At 39.1% G+C, this 21683-nt stretch overlaps 1 protein-coding gene across 5 annotated transcripts in view; it reads right to left on the bottom strand.

The window, feature by feature from the left end:
* The window catches only part of EPB41L3 (erythrocyte membrane protein band 4.1-like 3), an 81616-nt gene that overhangs the window by 9915 nt on the left and 50018 nt on the right, over window positions 1-21683 (bottom strand). For 2 of the 5 annotated variants that reach the window (XM_008576540.1, XM_008576538.1), the window contains 5 exons: window positions 21280-21377; window positions 20421-20596; window positions 16902-17122; window positions 8087-8140; window positions 4353-4544 (listed from right to left, as the gene is read on the bottom strand). In XM_008576540.1, coding sequence (XP_008574762.1) covers window positions 4353-4544; window positions 8087-8140; window positions 16902-17122; window positions 20421-20596; window positions 21280-21377 — 741 coding nt within the window. Of the gene's footprint in view, window positions 1-4352; window positions 4545-5246; window positions 5283-8086; window positions 8141-13007; window positions 13569-16901; window positions 17123-20420; window positions 20597-21279; window positions 21378-21683 lie in introns of all 5 variants that reach the window. The other 3 variants (XM_008576539.1, XM_008576537.1, XM_008576536.1) reach the window with 3 other exon arrangements.

The following is a 21683-nucleotide window of genomic DNA, read 5'->3' as shown; positions in this document are numbered from 1 at the left end:
AGATTTTTTTTTTTTTTTTTTTTTTTTTGTCTTTTGTCTTTTTCCGTGTCCGGCAACGGATCGCAACCCTCAGTGTTGCCCCTGTACCAGACCGCGGACTGGCAACGGGATCGCAACCCTCGGCGTTGCTCCCCACGCCTCGCTCAGCCAGCAAGCGGGAACCGGTCCGTATGTGGGATCCGAACCCTCGGGCGGGAGCGCCGCCGTGCTTCCCAAGCGGCGCACTATCCAGTGCGCCACCAGGCCGGCCCCCTACTGACAGATTTTGATAGGACCATTCTCATATGACCCTTTCTAAGGAGAGACAAATAAGCCATTTTCAAAGGAGAAAGAAAAAAAATTCCCTGTTCTGCTGCTGCATTTTGGACGAAGGTACTGGAAAAGATAAAATGTACCATGTGGAATCATTAAATGCAGACTTTCCTTTCTTTCTTTTTTTTTTTTGTGTGTGTTTTCTTCACAGCCTCTTTTTCCAACAGAAATGAGAAACAGGAAACAAATTATAGGTATTTTTCAGAGAAACACTACTAGACCTCTAATTATAATCACTGAGCTAAATATTATTCCTAAGATAAAAGCTTAAAAAAAAAAAAAAAAAGCCCAAACCCAGCAAAAGTGGTTTTCAGCATATCCTGTTGTCTGAAACCAACTAATTTAAAAAATGTGTATGTCTTATAATTGAATATGTCAATACTGTCTATATTCAGAACCATGTATGTCCAATAACAGAAACAATATGAGATAAATTTTAGAATTAAATTCTATATGGCCAACTTCTCAACCTGGTTTGTTCAGCTAATAGAGAAGTGAAATAGTACTGACAAAGAAAAGCTGTTAATCTAAAAATTATATTAAGGTTTAGAATATAGTCAGATTTATACCCCAATCATTTCCTTTACTTACATAAACATTCATCTCCATATCATAATTGGGAAATAAGGCCCTATACTAGAATGCAAAACTCACAAAGGTGTCATTCACTCTTGGGTGATAAAGTGTTTCTACAAATAAATTTTAGGGAGTAGGCGAATTTGCAAGGACAGAGTCCACAAATAATGCAGGTCGACAGTACTAAGTGTCCAGCTCAAGGAATTACTGTATAGTGAACACCACTGTAAAACTACCACTCACATAAACAAGACAACATTGGTGCTGCATAGGTACTAATGGGTATTGCTTTTTGATTGGGATTTAAAAACTTCTGGTATTGAAGTAGCCACTAAGGAATCTCTCTCTAACATAAACTAGTCCTAGGCTCATCATAAAAGGTCGTTGTGGAAAATGTTTGTGGACAGAGGATGCACCTGAAACCCTTCATATACATATGCCTACCCTTCCTATGCTTGGTGCGCTCTGTATGTGGGTTTGTCTACTTTCCAAAGTTAACAAAGATTTGATATTATCTGCTGCTTTGGGGCATCCTTGCTACTTGTTATTAATTCAAATATTTGAAACTTGAAACTACTGGCAATCAAAATCCCATTTTATTAGTAAACATACATAAAATTCTCAGAATATAATCATCATTATTAGTTCATTATATATATTTCTAACTCTAATTTTCTTCTAATTGTTCATAAATTGGTAGCATATATAGAAAAAAACGATTACTTAGGATTCAATCATTATAGACAAATCAAAACAAAAACTGTTCATATTAAAAATCAGAGGTCATTAGATTTTTTTCCAAAATACTGTTTTATCATTGAGATTTAAAAAGAAAACAGAACAAAACCAAATCCAGCTAAGCTGGGGGTCATAAGTTTGGGGTCACTGAATCAATTCAATTTCTTTCCAATTCTGGCACAAATAGTATTACCTTATTTGGGATGTCAATTTAAAAAATTAAGTTAAATTACATATTTCCATTTAGAAATAACTGAACTTCTTTCTAAACTGATTATTGTTTAATTAATTTAAAGTGGGTTATATTAAATAATAGGGTGATATCAAATTAGTAATTTACTTTGAAAAATGCCTCCCTTTGAAAATAAAAATCTTTTGGTTCTTTTGGTTATGTGTTTGTAAACAAATATGCTTTGTAGGTGCCTTGCTGGGAGGATAAAATTATCTTTTGTGCTTTTCATGAAACAACGAACAGAAGCCATGGTTTTAATATAGACATTGACAATAATTGGGAGCACGGGAGCTTTCTGGTTTGTTCTTAAGGATTTCTACAGGTCCTCACCTGGAGTGCAAACTTGGATGGCATGAATGACTATCAAGAGAAGAGCAGAAGGCCATGGATGGGCCAATCTGCACGACTCTGCTTCGAGGGAAGCATTGCCCACCTAAAGAGATCTCACTCCCTCTGCGATTTTTAAGCTCCTTAGAGCTGCTTTCTCAGCCAGCGCTCCTTTGGTAGCCAGGGTTAATCAGCCTAGTTTTTAAGTTCTTCTTTCAATCTAGCCAAACTCTTTCTGCTATTTTCTCTGTTCACAGTGTCCATAGAGCACTGAGGTGCTGCATAAAAACTTAGCAGACATCTGAAAGCAGTTACTAAGCCAGACTTTGGTCTTCTTGAGTGTAAATAACCAAACTGCTTTGATCTTCTGCAGGGGACATGTTTCTATCCTTTAATCATGTTGAAAAATCCTTTCTTGGCCTTCTCTGGTTTTTCTGCACTGACACAGAAAAGGTATTAACATCCAGGGCAAGTTCAGTGTCCTCAGTATATCACCTCCTTAAATTATTAATGCTCTTGGGGCTCATCAAGTATCATTTTCCAAGCTTCAGGGTTTAACCGGAAGTTAAAAAAAGTTACAAGTCTAATGGCCTAAACTTTTACAGTCTCCCTGTTGGTTAGCACCACCCTTAACTTCTCTAAACTATTAACTATACTTTCAGTCAAAGTGGCTACCGCCTACCATTTTCATAAATAACAGCATGGGAAGAGAGATTTGGCTTTTGTTTTGTTCTGTTTTTGGTGGCTATTTATTTTGTGTTTTTGTAACTTAATCGAGTATCTGACATCTTTAGAGCCAGCACATTATTTCCAAGAGAGTAGAAACAGGGTCTCCAAACTTGACAATTACAATAAAATTTATGAGAGCATAACTGATAAGTAGTATTCTATTAATGCAAGGACTATTATATTTAAATCAATCTGAATGTGAAATTTTTGTCTCTTGAAACTCAAGTAATTTGAATGGAACTGGTATTTAATGGTACAGGAATACTTTGGTAATATGAGGGTACTTCAAAAAGTTTGTGGAAAAATAGAATTGGAAGATGATACAAATGTTTCCATCAACTTCTGAAGTACCCTCATAGTACTTTTCATTTATTTTGCACAAAGGGCCCTTAATTCCATTTTTAGCTGGGACGGGAATTGTCATAAACATAGTGATCTTGGTTACTTTTGACAAATAGCTTTCAAAGAAGGTATAGAAAATGATCAACAAAGAACGTAATTTGATTCTAATTTTCACTGCAAGGACTTAAGCATTGCATATAGACCACCGTTTAAAGGGTTTTTCTTCCCATAAAGACCTAAGTTTTAATTTTCTATTCTGTCTCAGCTTCCTGGACAAGTATTTCACAATAAAGAGGTCTTCATAAGAAGGCAGCTAATCCACACAATGCTGAAAGATGCAGTTTTCAAAAACTACTTCTTTTAAAAGACAGATAAAGCACGATGATGCCTAACAGTAGATAGTAAAATCAGTGCAATGGCACTTTGTGGGTCCCACACAGTGGCAGCCCTGAGGTAACAACAGCTGCCTTGTCACACTCTCTGGTGGTACATTTAAAGAGAGCTTTCCTAGATGGAAGAGCCTTACTTAAAAAGAGATTTCTGGCCCCTACTCTCCCTATGAAAAAAATCAAATAAAAACCAATTATAAATCAGTTAAAATAGTCTGTTATTAGTAAAAATCAAACACTCATTATACCAAAATAACTCTGGTGTAGTATCTCAGAGTAAACTATGTCCTGAAATGCTATCAACCTCAGATTACCATTTAGTCAAACAGTAGACAATCTCAGTAAGCCTCATCATGCAATTGATGAGAAACATAACATGAGTTTTCAGGTGATTTCTCAATGCAGCACCAGAAGAAAGTGTATTCAGAAAAAGAGTCAGTTCATTAAGACAGAATCTCAATTTCTCCTCCTGGCTTCCTGGTCACACTCTGAGCACCCTCCGATGCCATTACTCACTCCTCAGCCACCTAATCCTTTTACTTTGCAGCTTTCCCTCACAGCACTGAGCATCTCAGTTCAAGTTAAAAATAGACAAAACGTGAGATTTTCTACTCAGGAGCTGACAAATCCTTTTCCCAGTTCAGACCCTGTAGAGAATTGAGGCTAGTGAACAGAAGACAATTCCTACCAAAACCCCGAATACTGACCTCTTCAGGTACAAGGGGCTCAATCATGGGTGCATCCTCCTGCCTGGCAGCCAGTCGCACCGGGGAGGTAGAAAGCCTCTTTTCCCATTCATTTGTAACAGCAGTGTCTGTTGAGGTTTCTAAAAAGGTTCTTTTCAGCTCACTAATGTTGGTTTGATGTTTCATCAGGTCATCTTGAGTTTTATCTAGCTCCTACGTTCAGAACATAAAGAATTCAATCGCCAACGTTTTACATTTGTTTTTCTTTTCTTTCTTTCTTTCTTTTTTTTTTTTTAGTAATGTCAATCTTATTAGTAACCAAAATAAAACAGAATTTTGATGAAGGCTCATGACATCACCACACACACTCTGGTGAAAATGTGATATTTCCAGGAAAAAGAGAGGAAAACAATCTAGTTCACACAAGCATAAAAATCAAAAGAATTTTAAAAGGTAAACTGTAACGAGTGAAATTCACACATAACTAGACTTAAAATAAATACACACACAGAAAAAGGGATCTATATCTAGGAGAGAATAAGTGAGTAAGCTGAGAAGTCATCCCCACTTATTAACAGGTGAGCACACAGTTCATGCATCATGGAACGAGCCCACAGGGAAGCCACTCAAAGGAAAACGACACATAGACATGCACTGGTATATACCAATACCAACCTCTAACATAAGATTACTATGTTTGACATACACATTTTCACCCTTTATTCGCTTAATCAGACTATTCTGAAAAAGTGGAGAAGAAAGGGAAAGGTAAGGGACACAGTAGTCAAGGGAACAAATGCCGTCCTACACACCAACGACACAGTCACTGGCTACAGAGCATGCTGAGATATCCGAACGCTGTAGACAACAATGACTTATCACACACTGGTTTTTGCTTTTTAAAAAATTTTCTACCTGTGCCTTGAGCTCTGCATCTTCCTCCTGGTCCGACTGCCGGCATCAAGAAAGAGTGGGAAATAAAGTCTTACCATGCAATTTACTCTGAGACTAAAGAACTAAGGTCTCTAAACTTGCTAAATGTGGGCAATGGTGTGCTCGTGGGTGTGGCTCCATTCCTCTCACATATACAAACCATAACCTTCTCACACACTAATTAGGGAGCTTAATAAGAATGTGGCAGGAAAAGATTCCTTGCCCAGTGGGTCTGTGGCATTCAATGAGCAGATACGCATGTTTGGGAAGGTGACAGCAAGGGCTTGGCAGGTTGTCCTTAACGAACAACAGAAATGGTTCGGGAAGTGTGGGAGCCGGATTAAAGTTAACATTCATAAGAATGGCTCTGATTACACAATAATGAGGGTTCCCTTGTGATGCACAGACCCTCACAATAACCCTGTGAGGTTAGCTATTATGATCACCGATTTGTAGACTGGAGAACCAAAGCTCAAAAAATTTAATGCAGTGGTTCCCATGTTTTAAAATCTCCCGGAACCTTGATTTTCTTGAACCTATGTACTTTAAAACAAATCTAGGAGGGGAGAAGACTAATAACAGGTAAGTAAGGAAGTTAAAAAAAAAAAAAAAAAAAACTATCAACACCATCACTTCTTTCAAATGTAGACAGGACAACTTTTGAGTTTTTAGAAAATACACTTATTCCAAAGCCTTCATTATCCTTATTTTTCTAATTTGAAGGACATGTCTAATCCTTGGGCTGGTGTCTGAGTACCCATAAGTAGTGAGCAGGCCAACCTGCACACATGCACGCAGAGGTAAAGCTGTGCTGCTCACCACGGTTCTGTGACCAGGGCCTGGGCTTTATGCCCTGGTGCTAAAAGAGGGGACCCAGGGGCCGACCCCGTGGCTGACTCGGGAGAGTGCGGCACTTGGGTGCGCAGCGGCGCTCCCGCCGCGGGTTCGGATCCTATATAGGGATGGCCGGTGCGCTCACTGGCTGAGCACGGTGCAGGCGACACCAAGCCAAGGGTTGCGATTCCCTTACCGGTCACAAAAAAAAAAAAAAAAAAAGAGGGGACCCAGAGTGAAATCACAGGTGAGAAAAGGGTCACACAGGAGCGATGGCATTAAGCAACTCATTTAGGCTTTCTGGGTCTCAGTTTTCTTATCTGCCAGGGGGGACAAGACTGCCTACTCTGCATGTCCCACAATGCACCACTGTCGTGCTGGCCATCTAAAAGGAAGGGAATGCATTTAAAAAGTGTCACAGAGCACACAGGAAACTTTAACACAGTGCAGGTGACACGCCAATTCTCAAGTGTATGGGGGGCTCACAACTCTTCATTTTATTATTAAGCTTCACAGTCTCCTACATTACATATACTCACTGGAATGCTTCAGTGCTACATAAAATTTAAAACTGTTACAGAAATGTATTATTAAGATATCTTTCATTTAGAGCACATATTAGGATTCCAATGAAACTGAATCCTATTACTGAATGTATTAACCTTGAGCTACATGTAACTCGCTCCTATAAAATCTGAGGGCAGTTTTGTTATATTTAGCATAGAAAATTATTAACTTGTAATAGATTTATACACTCATATGATTGCTTAAAGGAATCTGGATAATAGGTTTTACAATATTAACTTTAAAAAAATTATGATTTGCAAGCTCTGAATTGAACTCTGGCATTTCCAAAGGAAGAAACTTAATAAAATACCATTATGAAATATTTTTGAAAATGTTTTCCATTAAGTGACATACATACCACCTACAACATTTTTAGTCCTTCCTAAACATGCAACTAGAAAATACGATGACTGGATGATGTAAAAAAATAACATACGATCTAAAGTAAACATTACCACAAAGTAAAAACAAAATTCTGCTATCGCTCTGGGAAATAAACATCTTGACTTCCATTACTATACATAAATATCATTTTTTACAGAAAAAAAAATTTTTTTTTTGAGACTGGCCACACCGCGCTCAGCCAGTGAGCGCACCGGTCATCCCTATATAGGATCTGAGCCCGCGGCAGGAGCGCTGCTGCACTCCCAGCGCCACACTCTCCCGAGTGCACCACGGGCTCAGCCCTTTACAGAAATTTTTTACAGAAATTTCTGGTAGAGAAGATTTGAAGAACAATAGAAGCCACACATACACATAAACACATATATTTTATGTATCCTAAAGAATAAGAGAAATAACAGCACCGTATCTTTTCTACCACTGTTCAAAGTGATTACATTCTTTTCAATAGTGTACTAACAGAAATTTGAAATTTTCTTTTCCTTAGAGAATTCATTTCTTATAAGTGACCTAAACTGTAGCCGAAGGCTACAAAGATAAGTATTATCTTAAGAATTGTTTCACCATTTGAAATTTTAAAATATATCTGTCTCCAGCTAATAAGCTAATTAAATTGATTGTGACCCTTCTCCCCACATGGCTAGCATACATAAATAGCTTATTTGGGATATGATAATACTTTTTTGCAAAAAGTATGATCAGTTTAGGCAGGTGTTTCTCAAAAGGTGATCCTAAGATTAACAGAGTCAACAGCGCCTGGGAACGTGTTAGAAATACAAATTCGCAAGTCCTACCCCTGCCCTTCCCAATGAGAAACATGAGCCTGGGACCCTCCAGGTGATTCTGACATAGAGTTTGAGAACCACTGACCTAGGCAATAAAATATTTGTTTAATTCCCCTGTTAAAGTTAGAATTGATCTCCACTCCAAAAGCTAATATGCAGAGTTCTCACATGCAGAGCCCCCCACAAGGCATTTTCGTTAGGCAACTACCAGCCACCCTCAGTTCTGACACCAACCTCAGTGGCGGTGGTTTCCCCATCGGCCGCAGTGTCCGTCCGCTCACTGTCAGTCTGTGGACCACAGAATGGATCAGGTTCCAGGAGGAAGGCAGGGAAAGAAAATAAACCCATCTGGTCAGATAGGGTACGGCACAGGTCACAGCTCATTTCCTCTCTCTGTGATCTGCACCATACTACCTCCCACAAAAGTGCATGATGGAGCAAAAGCAAAGTAAGGGCCGGAGCCAGGTGTCATCAGTAGAGCGCCTTGGAGGAGGACCCGAGGCAGGAGCCGCAGGGACCGCAGAGCCAAACTGACCCGTCTGGTTCTATGTCTCAGCAAAACCAATTTGTCATTCTCCTCCTACTCTTTTTAACTAAAACCCCCAAAAGCTCTCCTAAAAAAGTTTAATGCAAATTGATGTTTACATATTTTTTATTCCGGTAATATGTCACATTGGAAAGGTACATAAAAATGTCAATTTATATAAAAAGCTACTGAAAACAGTCACTGGACTTTCAGCCCCTCATTTATACCGTTTTGATAATTTACACCCATTTATGACCATCAGGCTTTCTGCAATACCTCTTAATTATAAAAAGCACATGCCAGCAACTCACGGGCATATATTTTATATATGAAAAATGTAACTCGATGTTCAAGTAGCACTGCTAACTAGATATTTTTAAGACTATCTGTTGTGTTCATTTTGCCCCACCCTCCAATCCAGAGAGGTTTATCCAATCAAAGTATGTATTTAAACATCTCGTTCCAAAAGTATCATTCAAATGAAGCAAAATAATAATAATAATTTAAAAAAACAGAGAGAGACATCTACTTGGAAACACATAAAACAAAGCACAGCATTTGACAGAGCCTAGGTTTTCGGGGAGAATTAGGATAGTAATTTCAGGACTGGTTTTTAATATCTTTTATATGGTTTTATGATTTAAAGCAAACTATTTCATCTCAGTGGAGTAGAGTCATAGACATCTAAAGGCCCGAATATAATATTAACTGACTTTCCCTCCACAAATATCAACTAATCATTAAAAAAATTCCCTTGACCAAAGATATGCAATTAATATTTCTGAAAACATGAAATCAGAACTGGGAGCTCTACGGTTATGAATCTGCCTCTTAATTTATCTCTTACTTCAAAGAACTTCAAAGAACAAGGGGTGTCAAGAAGGGACAACCAGGACAGTGTTGTTCTAGCTAGAATGATTTTGTGGCACTATCCCAAACTTTCATTTTATATATTCCTAAAAGCAAAGGAGTTGAAATGCATGCTTGCCATGTGCACCTGAGGATGGCATTCTGACAACCTACTAAGCCTAAGCAAAAAATATTTTTCAATAGGGTGGTAGAGAAAGAAGGCTGACCATTTTCATGACCTGACCACTGAGGCTAACAACTGGGGGAGAGGGGAGTTTTGATTTTCTTATAAGGGTGATCATGGCTATGGTATTAGTACAAGGATACTTCAAAATGTTCATGGAATGATTCATATTATCTTTAATTCTATTTTTCCACAAACTTTTTGAAGTACCTTCATATGGCTCCACCAACTGACAGCCTAGGGAATGGCCAGTCTGCATTAGTAAGAGAGAGACAGCTTACTCGTTCAAGTGTATGGAACAACTCAACGATCTCAGGCTTTCGAGAACAAATAAGAATGACTTCTGCTTAGTGTCCTAATTAGTTGAGTCAAACACTTCTCAAGTTCTTGAAAGTATTTCTCCTCCTACACAGATTATTTCCCTTATGGTTTTAAAATTTATGTCACTAACTTTCTACGCATTTTATCATTAGAGGACAGTCGTAGTTAAGAGCAAGGAATCTGCTGTCAGAATGATGTGAGCTCGAAGTTTTGCTGCTCAAACCTGTGACACACTGGGTGTGTGTCATACTTTAATCCTAGTTTCCTTCTTGTAAAATGGGGAAAATAACAGCCCGTTGATATTACTATATCAAATAATCGATACTAAATGCTTTATGTAATGCAGACACAGAATTAAAAATGCCTATTATAATTATAATACATTAATATTAATATAATATTACATAATTATTGCTACTGTTTTTCCTAACCATACATGACCAAGCAGCTTAGGCTCTATCTTAAATCCCTCAAATTCCTACCTAGCACCTAGTCAGTTGATGAACAAACATAGTACCTGATCAATAATCAATAAAGGCTGAATAAAGCAGCATTTATAGCAACTATTATTTACGTAACATATTATGACTACACAAAACTGCAAATGTATAGCTTATCATGAATTATCATATAATACTATATTTACATAATTTAAAATGTTATAAATCAGTCGACCAATTAATTTTTCCTGCAGATTTTAATCCATCTTTTTTCTCTGTATTATCAAAAAATTATCCAGAAATTCGCACATAATTACATTGGACAGTATGATGAGCTAAATTTATCTTATGTTTCTTGATAGATGATGTGATATTCCACCCCTTCTTATTTGCCCATTCTGAAAGTACAAAAGAAAAAAAAGATTGGCCAACAGCTGTATGGTTTGAAATGATTAAGCCTTTCTGTACTGGGTTTCCCTCTTGAGAAAGGATGGAACTAATTAAGCCACTATAACAAATAAAAAATGTAAGCAGTGATGATAAAATATTTAATAAGAATTATAGTCATCAGTGATTTTGCAAAACGAATGTGACAGAGCCAAATTGTATGTTAAGAAGTCACCCAGTTTAGCTGCCAAAGTGCTTGAGGCCGAGAGGATAAAACAGGCCATGTAAGCAAATGGCAGTTTTTAAAAAAACTGAATGACCTAAATATGAGTCTCTAGCTCAGCCTGAACTAGAATGCACAGCTCTTAACACTTGGGGTTAAGAGACAACATTGAACAGATGGCCAAGTACACAGTCTACGGCATGAGGGCTGTAATAGGCTAAGCAAGGCTGGGGAGAGGATAGAGAAGCCTGCAGTGGTCAGAGCTAATTCATGGTTTCAGAGGTTTCAAATAACAAGGACAGTTGTGACTGGGAAGCTCCAGTCATGCACTCACTAGCTTGCAACAATTAACTGCTGTGATTTGTTTTGCCCATGTAATGCAGACATGCCCAAGTTGAACATTAATTCTCATGCACTGATTACAACAAGATGTACACCCTGGATTAGGCACAAGATCTGTGTGGTTTGCTATATAAAAGTCCAAACAGTTATTTGGAATTTAGAAATGCATAAAACAACAATCTTTTTTGCTTTATGTTAGCTTGATGACTAACTCCACTGCCAGAGGAAAAATATTATTCCCAGGTTGGACATCAGCTAATATGATAAACGGTCTTTGTAGATAATATTGTGTTGAACTGTAGTATGTTCTAGACCTACCCTATTTGATAATATTGCCACTGTGAGAAATAGTGATATTAAAGCATAGGATTTAAAGTAGTTCTCAAAATATTTTCTATGTATAAAAATAGTTACACCCGTGTGTATCAGTTGGAGCTAATAGACATGAACTACCCAAAAACTTTGAAAAGGTCTCTTATGCAGTATCAAATGGAAAAGCCTGGACTCTTTTTAAAACACCTGTGAAACCACTCACATTTTTTTTCTTTTGCTGCAAAGAAATGGTCAAAATACCACTAAATATAGATATCTACACATGCTCACAATTCTATATAATCACAGGTGCAGCTCAAATTTTGACTTTCAAGCTAAGCATAGAACTGAATAGACTTTCTTTCCTATTTTAGTGTCGCTTTGACTTTGTAATTTTATTTTTAAATGCTATGAGTATTTGGCTTATCTCCTGCCACAAAGCCCTTGCTTTGTGGGAGCAGGAGAGCCAGAGGACAGCACATGACAGCTGGCACCTCTGGTGGCAGCTTCTATTCTTTTTCCCTGCGCCCTGGTTGAAGCTTGGAGAAAGGGAAACTGCTGGGCTATTCATAGGGCTGTGGAGTGGTGGGAAAGGAGAGCAATTAAGAGGAAAAACCACTGGCTATGACATCAACTCACCCAACTGCTGGGATGAGGGACAGGAGACTGACAGGTAGTGGCTGCCTTAAAGGATGGGGACTGAAGGCCCAGGGAGTTTGCTTTACCATGTCCACGCCTGGCTGACAGCTGCAGAGGCCTGCCCTACTTCCCTGACCTTACCACACTGTTGAAATGGGATTTTGGGCTTATGCTCCCATCTGATACATGCACCAGCATTCTAGCACTGACGAAATTGCAGTTTTTATAACATATAGAAACCTCAAATAAGCCCTTTCCTGAGTGCATGTGAATACTGCTGCACTGCACACAGTGCCTCCCGGTACTGATTCTGGCTCTATCAAGGACTGATGTCATGTAGGTGTTTCAAACTGCTCTGGACATTTTTTCTGACCCAAGCATCATGAGATCTGATCCACAACCTCAATTTAACAATGGCAGTCAGGCCATGACAATCAAAAGGGGCAGCGGGGCATTCCAGAATCTCCAGGGAGGAGACATTTGCAATTTTGGAAAGCTACCCAGATGATGACCTTACATCCTTTCTGGCGGGGTTCTCTCCCATCTCTCCTGAATATCATTTAAGCTGAAAGCTACTTATTTTATAGCTGATTGACTTTATGAAATAACTGAACAGAACCTTTCACTTAGCCCTGATCTTTCACACAGCTAAGGGGTATTTAAAATTGACTTCTGGCTGAGTCCTTCACCCCACCCAGAGCTCAGTGGGTAGCAGAACAATTCTGGGCTGGGATCAGACTGCTACGTCCACATGGTGTTGTGCCTAACCCTGGGGCCCAGGTTGGACTCCCCCCGCCACACGAAAACCTCAACATACTGGCACAGACAGTAATGAGGCTCTGAAAGTAGGAGCACTGTCGCAGCAGCCGCTAACACTGTAGGACTGAAGCACGGAACACGAAGGGAAGTGTGTTCTATGCCGAGGTACACACCTCTTCCTCTGAACTGTCACTCGGGTCATTGTCTAGGGAGGCGCTCAAGGAGGCTGCCTTGGGCTCCAGGTAGCAGAGGCACAGAGCCAGAGGGAAGGAGAGAGTGAGGGCGTATGGCACTGAGAAGGAGGCGGACAGCAGGAAGAAAAAGATGAAGAGGAAGCAGGGCACGAGGGAGGGTGAGCGGATCGGGAGGTAATGCCGCAAGCTCCGGGGCAGGAAGCTGGTCTCGGAGAGGCTGGGGAAAGAGAGGTACCCATCGTCATCCAGGAGAGAGGGAAACGACTCAGGGAGCTGCAAGGAGAAGGAGAACAGGGTGGTCCCTTTCCCGGTTTGCTGTCTGTAGCTAAAAGCCACATCTTGATCCCCTGGGTAAGGCTTCCCCTGGCCATCAGAGTCCAGGATGGGCTCTCCGGGCACGTGCTCGGCTTTGGATGGCGCGCCGCCTGGCGGTTTGCGGTCATTCTCCTTGCACCTCCTACGGAGCTCTGTGGGGGATGCGGGGACACGATTGGCAGGTGGGGGTGACAAGGAACATGAGTCAGTGCCAAGCCCAGGTGACTGATGGGAAAGAGATGGAGAGAGACAGAAAGCAGCAAACAGAGATGCAAAAGGACAAAAAGAAAACTGCGATTAGTTAATTTTCTTAAGGGTTTCAATATAAAATTGTAAAACAAGAATTTTAGCACCAGGGTTGCTCATGAATTTTAAAGTATTCAAGCTGCATGCCAACGTTGCCACGAATGGCTACAGTTCTCCCGTTAGACCATAAAGATAGGGTAGGATTTTTTTTTTAAGTCAGAACAGAAGGTATTTGTGGGCAATCCCAAAATCTACACATGTCGCACGATCAGAAAATTTCATTTTTGATCAACAACTCTAGAAAGTTTTAGGGTTTTGAGAGCAAACTTAATTCTTTGATAACTTAAAATCAAGACTTTCAATAACCTTCTCCTGATCTCTAGGTAACAGATCTGTTACTACAGTTGAGCTGGATTAAAAATGAAAATGAAACTCAATCCGAATTTTGGTTATTTTTTAAAAAAATCTCTAGCTTTACTCCTTTGCTTGGTTAGTCAATTACATCCAAAATGGGTGGGTTTCTAAATCAACAAGTTTCTGGCCCCACTCCTATCTGATAAGCAGTAATAATCAGGGGATTCGACAATTAGCATTTCAGACGCTGTGACTCCCCACAAAGAATTGAGGTTGCTTTGAAAAACTCTTCTATTTAGGCTCTTTTATCCAGGATGTAAGTGGAACTTCAACTCAAGTAAGTGGTTTCAACAAGCTAACTAGCAAAAGGAGTATGTTTTCTTGTAACACGGTTTGTGTTTACTTTCTACTATTTGTGGTCCATAAATAATAGAAAGATACAATTTCTCAGCCTTCTGATTTCTCTCAGCAGATAAAGGCCATGTTTATACCTTTGGTTGAGCCCTTATAAAAGTAGGCATTCTCACAAAAGTGCTCCCTGGTGAGCTCAGGCTTTCATGGGGCAAAAGAGTCTAGTCCTCATTCTTTCTGGGCCTGGCAGTGTCAGTGACAGATCCAGTTTCCTGTGCAGGTGGCAGAGGGGCTGCTGGACTCATAGGGGAAGGAGGACAGCAAGCCAGCCCCAAGCAGGACCCGAGCAGCGGCCAGGAGCTGTGACAGCCTGGGAAGGTCAAGGCAAGGTCACATGGAGCCTGAAGATAATTACGCTTCTGTTGCTATATGACAGCACACGTGTGTGCATGTGCGTGCATGTGTGTGTGTTTTACCTAGCAACCTGATAGCATGGAAATTACTCAGCCTGCTTTGTGGTGGTTTTTCAATCCTGACTTGGAGAGAAGTGCTAAATATAGCAACAGAGAGAAAGAAAATGCACAAATAAAATTATATCCTGGGTATATTAGTATTAGAAGTGTCTCTTTTTACCACGAGACAAGTATATCTTTTCCTACACACTCACATTTAACATCAAACACTTTGTTTTAAACAGGAACCTGCACAAATCTCATTCAAGTAAGAATAATGAAGAAATTACAAGCTGCCCTCTGCAGGAAGACAACTGTCCTCCAGCAGCGAGAGGCCATCCAGTCACTGGGGATCATCAGCCTGGGATCCATGCCTCCTCTCCAGGCAATCTGGGGGACCAGTCTTATAAGAATTATTTTTAGTAACACATTTTCATTTTGTTTAAAAATAAGTACCGTCTATGTCACTTTTTAAAGAGAATAATAAAATTAAAGTTTAATCTTCCATGCTGCTTATTAAACTGGTTTTTAAAAGACAGTTCTGCACTGCAGAAATAAATTCATCACCTAGTAAAGCACTGGATCTCAGCTACAGCCCTCCTGAAGGGATTCTGTTCGAAGTACTGGCTTCTCAGAGACTCAGACTTCGAGGGTAGTAGTTGTCTTTGTCTTTTTATCTTCCCATGGCATACATGGCACAAAGTGAGGATAGCTCACGAAGTGCGTTCTTTTACATAACCCAATTGGTGGTATTTTAAAGTCAAAGTGAGAATATCTGGGCCTATTGGGAGCAAACTAAAAATCATCTGCTTTTCTGTGCCACTTAATCACATTTATGCATCCATGAGAATCATCTGCTGGTATGGGTGATTTCAGGAGGTTTGGGGATAACTACATATTGGAACTACACATTTGCTTTTCAGGTGTGTTATGTTCTCTTCATGTCCCCTTTAAAACCTTCCTTGACTTAACTGACAGGAAGAGTATAAAAACAAAATTCAGAACAAAACTCATTTTAACAGCAAAAGTGATCCAAACATCCTCCCCCATCATTTCCTACCCCGTTTTTATTTTTGTTTTTGCAAACAAATAATCTTAAACTTAAAAAAGAAAGAAAGAAAAAGGTGATGAATTGAGTCATTTGGAATATTCTAACACAACTACAAAAATTATCTATTTGTTGACCTACCAATTAAGATGTCACTATTAAGTTCGTATCAAAAGGAACATTCTTCTATAGACTCCCAGGTGGTGAGCCTCTGTCACATACATCTATTCTTGAAGAGCCCACGTGCAAAACAGCACTTGTGAACCAAACTCATGTTTTAGGATAACCTCTAGATTATACGAGTATTTTTATTCTATGATTTCCTGTCACTCTGTACATTCCAGGAACCAGTCTGTTTTCCATTATTTTTGTATAAACCTCCCAATGTGCTTTTTGACTTTCAAATTATTTTTCAGAAAAGTTGCTTTATAGTGCTAAATCACCAGAAATAAACAATGTTTTGAAATAATGTTTAAAAAGAAATTTAATTTTGGGTGAAACGATGTCACAAAATTTAATAAATAAAATACCTGGAGAAATTGTTGCCAAGTTCACTTTTTGTCCTCCACTGTAACCTTCTGCTTTAATATCCCTTTCTCAAACTTGGCCAGTCACTGCTTTGCTGATTAGATTATAATTGTAAGACTAAGAAAGGAACCAGTGTATAAAGGAACACAGGCTAGGGTCACTCAGTGTACTTGTAGTTAGGAGAACGGCAACATGATTGCTGTGTATCTAGTCAATTAGGCCATACTTGGGTAGGAGAATGGGGCCAGAAACAAAGAAAACAGCTTTAGTGACAGTTCTAAAATATCAGTCCAAACAGAAAAGTGCAATAAGCCACCAGAAGTATTTTTAAGATACACACACAGGACAGCTCTTGAAAGTCTTACATAGCATACAAGTTGCAAATGTTCAAAAAGTTAAAAATGTCTTTCAGAGGAAAAATGCTGAAACAGAAATAATAATTTTAAAATTGACATATGGATGTGACCAGTGCTAAATATGAATTACCCTAAGTTTTAACACATCCCGGGTTTACATCCTCAGAATTATATAGGCATTCTAAAAGCTGAAGCAGCTCTACGAGGCAGCCCGGAGCTATACCTTTCCCTCCAGCCGAATCACGGCAACAGGTGTGGCTTCCTCCGCCTTTCTCCGTCTCTCCTCTTCCTCGTCCCGCTCTTCCTCGGCCTTTTTCTCCGGAGTCACAGTGGTGATCAAGTTGGTCTGAGAGATGCCCTTTGTTGTGGCGTACTGGCCAGTACCAACCTCTGCAGCAGACATAGAATCCTTCATGTATATTTCATGGTTTTCATTCACTGATGCTAAAAGCAAATACAATTGAAGAAACAAAATCTGAAATAGTTAAGTCAGAAGACAGATCAACACCACCAACTGTCCTACTACTGACAAAAAAAGACACCACCACAAAATACCAGGTTTGTCTCGAAAAGACAAAATCAACACTTCAGGTATCTTCGGCTAAGCACTACAATAAACTCATCTTTCTGTACCACCTGTACCAGTGTTTTAAAATTATTTAAATGCTCACGTCTTGAAGGTTCAGAACAATTTCCATCTGTTCTCGGGCTCTCTGGGGAGGATGTGTGTGAGGGTGGGGGTGAGTAGAAGGATGTGAGGCCAGCTGTTGCTGAGCCTGCTACTCCACGGAGTCACTGGCGGGGCACCAGCACCGGACACCTAGGAGCACATTCCACAACAGACAGCAGCATTTGCAGCAGACTATTGCTCTAATATACTTGAATTTGAACATATCATTGGAAGTGCCATTCGCCAAGGGGCACTGAATTGGTTTTGTTACTATTATTATTGGTGTTGATAAGTGTATCTCTCCTACAATATAAAAGCCCTACAAGTAATAATGAAAATTAACCATCTTGGCAGAGGTTATAAAATTAAGATGGCAATTTCATTCAACTGAAATACAAAAATGTTTTAATTTTTACTGCGTTTTAAGCAGACTACCATGATATGCATATATATATGTATTCATTCATCTCTAATATTTTGGGAAAACAAGACAAATGTTGCTAAATGAAATTCATGCAAATGCAAAGCATGCAAACATAAGAGATATAAGATAGAGCCTTTCTTCCCAGCAAAAATGTCTTAGCGAAAGAAAGGATTTAGTTAAAATTTAAAACTTGGCACTCATTATTTTAGCTTTTAGATATCATAAATGTATTAAAACTTATAAATGTTGATTTTCGAATACACAATAGCTAATTGCAGACAAAATATAGTCTGCATTCATATTTTAGGAACTTCAGAATATTAATAAAAGAAAGGATTCTGAAATGAAATCCCTTTCGAAATCCTTTTAATAGCTAGACCCCTCACTAAAACATTCTCACTAAGACATCTTGTAACTCTGATGAGAGACAGTTTCCTGATGGACCAGTTAGGCTGTTGTATACAAGATGCAACCTTGCAAAAAGCAGTTTATGTTCCAGCATGCAGCTACGGGATGAGCTCAGCAGCAGCAGAACACACGCTAAAGTTGGCAGGACCGCAAAGAGTGAGAGACAACACATACATCACTTTGGGGCAGTGAGGAAGAGACAGCATGATATTAGTACACTGATTTCACAACGGTCTTCAGTCTTCTCAGCAGTCACGGTCACACAAAAGGCCATGAGGAACACAACATTCACAATAAATGTGTTCCTCTGAGTGCACATCGCTAAACAACGTGGGTGGTATTCCGGAAAAAAAGGCGTGGTTCTACAAAAGTTCCTCAAATGCTCATGTACAGAATATACAAATACTTAACAGGAGAAAGGAGAGTAAATGGGACAGCGCCGGAAGAAAAGCTTTAATGTTAACATGGACATTTCAGTGTCTTAATTCAACTCAAAACAGTCCGATATTTCATTCCAAAGGGTTGGTTCTAAGTCTGGTATTCTGGAAACTGTTAGAAGATACAGAGTGGCAATTAACTTCCTAGGCCAGTTCACAAAAGCCAGTAAGAATAATTCGGGGTGACTACTGTTAATGATAATATATCATACATTTCAAAATAGAAGAGAGGATTTTGAATGTTCTCATCACAAGAAATGATACACATCTGAGGTGAAGAATATGCTAATTACCCTGATTTGACTATTATACACTGTGTATATGCATAGAAATGTCACACTGCACCCCATAAATATGAACAATTATTATGAATCAATTAAAAAATAAATTTTAAAAAATTACAAAGAAGAATTATCAATACAATTATTGAGATCATTATAATTACATCTATAACAAGAGTGATTTCACATACATATCTTATTTACTGTTCACACCAACCCTGTCGAAGGTGGCCTCACTTGCATTTTGCAGATGACAAATACAGAGACCTCCTGGAGAATGGACACCATTTGCAACCATTGCACAGAAGGAAGCAGAGTTTAGCCTTCAATCTGGATTTATCTATGCAGATGAGTGTTGTTCCCACTTCACTAGTAACATACATGACATAGCACTAATAATACGATTTTGGTTTCTTCCATAAACTGTTCATAAAGCATTCAGTTAGGAGAATACAGTACTTTTAATCAGGGGATTGTGGGAGTATACTGGCTCGTCAAACTCAATGGACAGTAGTGAAAGGGGAAGGGAGAACTGAGACTCTTTGGGGAGCAGTGGCAAAAAAGACGGTCCCAGCCACGTGTAACTTTTATTTGTTTTTACTTATATTTTTGCTTATTATTAAAATTGTACATGTATGCTGGAAACTTCCAACTTTTATTTACACAGAATAGGTCTCCTATAAAACAACTAGTCTCCAGCTGTTATGAATTAGGAGACAGAGGCCCGGCTGTGCTTCAGTTCCTAAGTGGAGCAGCACTACAGCCGGCATGCCTTGTAGCAGAAAGCACACCTCCACATTACTAGGGACAGAAGTACAGAACTGTTCAATAAAACTAACACCTACTAGAAGCTCACTGTCATGTTATTCCCTGAAAAGGTTATGTGAGTGATCATCTCCGTTTCACTCATTTGTCTCACACATTTGACTTGGTAGAGAACACTTACATAGCAATGTCCTCCCAGTCCATCTGCTGTAGTAATTAGTATTAATTAGGAGAATTTAACTTAGAGTACTTTCCTCTGTGGTTTGAATGTCATCCTTTCTACCAGCTATTATCAACTGACTGGTAAAGGCCACATTTTATTCAGAAAATTTTCTAGAAACAGATACATTTAACTTACAACTTTCTTTATGAAATGGTTTAAAACAAATCTGCTAATCATTTAAGATCTGCTGGCAAGAGAACCAACTCACAGAGTATGTGACTACTATATTTAGAATGACAGCACTTTTTTCCAAATCCAGGTTGCCAGCTTATGAAAGTTATCCTCTTCATTCCCTACATACCATCCTTTTATGTAATTTTATATAAATCTACCAATAACAGACATTAGACTGACAAAGGCACTTTCTTGGTGGGGGAGGAGGGCCTTAAAAATTTGCCATTCAGCCACAGACCAACAACTACTTTTCATTTCATAACATCCAAGAGGATCAATGTTACTGAAAGCACACGACAGCTTCATACTCCCGTTCGGGTAGCTACTGGTAATCACTAAGGGCCTGCAAGCGATGCCTACCTCCATCCAAGCTGCGAGACATGGTATAACGTTTGCTGGACGAGCGCTCAAAGTAAGGTGCGGGGCGATCTATCAGTGCGCTGGCTCTCCTTGTTTGCGCTTGCGTTCTGCCGCTATAACGAAACTTGGAACCCAAGGTGAGGAATTTCTTTGGAGGTGCTTCTGGTAACAACAATCTACAAATGTTGAAGAAAAACACCAGAAAGACCAGTCAAACATTAAGAATGTGTTTTACACTTTTACTCTTATGAGAGGTAATATGCTTTGTGTGTTAAAGGCTTAACACAACCTGCAGTAAATTGAATCTGATTTTATAAGAAAAATATCAATTCACACAGTATATATCAACCAGGGATGTTGTACAGAGGATATAAGCAAGACGGGGATTGGGTTGGACCAGATGAACTTCAACAGCTCAGGCAAGTGGAGAGTTTATGGTTCTATAAGTCCAAAGAGCAATTAAATAGGTGATGTTAGTAGAAGAGCGATAGTTTATTTTGTGGGCACAAATCTGATGGGCCTAGTACTATATGTGGGTAAAGAGTCCAGGGTATTGAGAAATTATGGAAATGGTAAGAAATGGATTGGATACTTGAAGTGCCTATAAGAATAACAAAAAGACACTAAAGATAATAAAAGGGGTAGGGCAGATAAATACAAGACAAATTAAGAAAAATCCTTCAACTTTAGTCAGAATTTCTTTTAGAATTTCTTATCAAGAAATCTGGTGACAGTGAACCTGCAGGAACGGAAAGAACATGCTTCCATATTCTTCTTCCCAACAACCCTTTTCAGTGTAAGTGATCACAATCATTCCAATTCTTCCTTAGGAAAAAAACATGAAATGACCTCTGCCTACCTGAAAAAGGTATGGTGCTCAACACATACTTTCCACAAACGCTTGGCAGCTCGATGATTTGGCAGCTTAAACCCAATGGTGCTTTCAAACTGTTCAAACTAAATTTTAAAAAGACATATTGAAGTGTAGAGTCAAGTTTGGAAGTACAAATAACAGAAGCTCTGCAAATAACTTATCAGGTCATAATGCCACCCACACGTTTTTTTCTTTACTCACTAAATTGCTTGCTATATGCAGAACTCATGCCATACACACTCACTCACTTAAAAACAACTTATACCTATCCCTGTAAAATGCTGCAGGTATAGATAACCATGTGATGTACGTAGTAAATGTTTTCTGCACAAGTATGGATCTTATGAAAACTAAACATAAAAAGGAGGATGCTTGGATTCGCTCCAAAG

Source organism: Galeopterus variegatus, unplaced genomic scaffold, assembly GCF_000696425.1.
Source record: "Galeopterus variegatus unplaced genomic scaffold, G_variegatus-3.0.2 Scaffold1364, whole genome shotgun sequence".
Taxonomy (NCBI): domain Eukaryota; kingdom Metazoa; phylum Chordata; class Mammalia; order Dermoptera; family Cynocephalidae; genus Galeopterus; species Galeopterus variegatus.
This window is presented reverse-complemented; position numbering and strand designations above follow the sequence as displayed.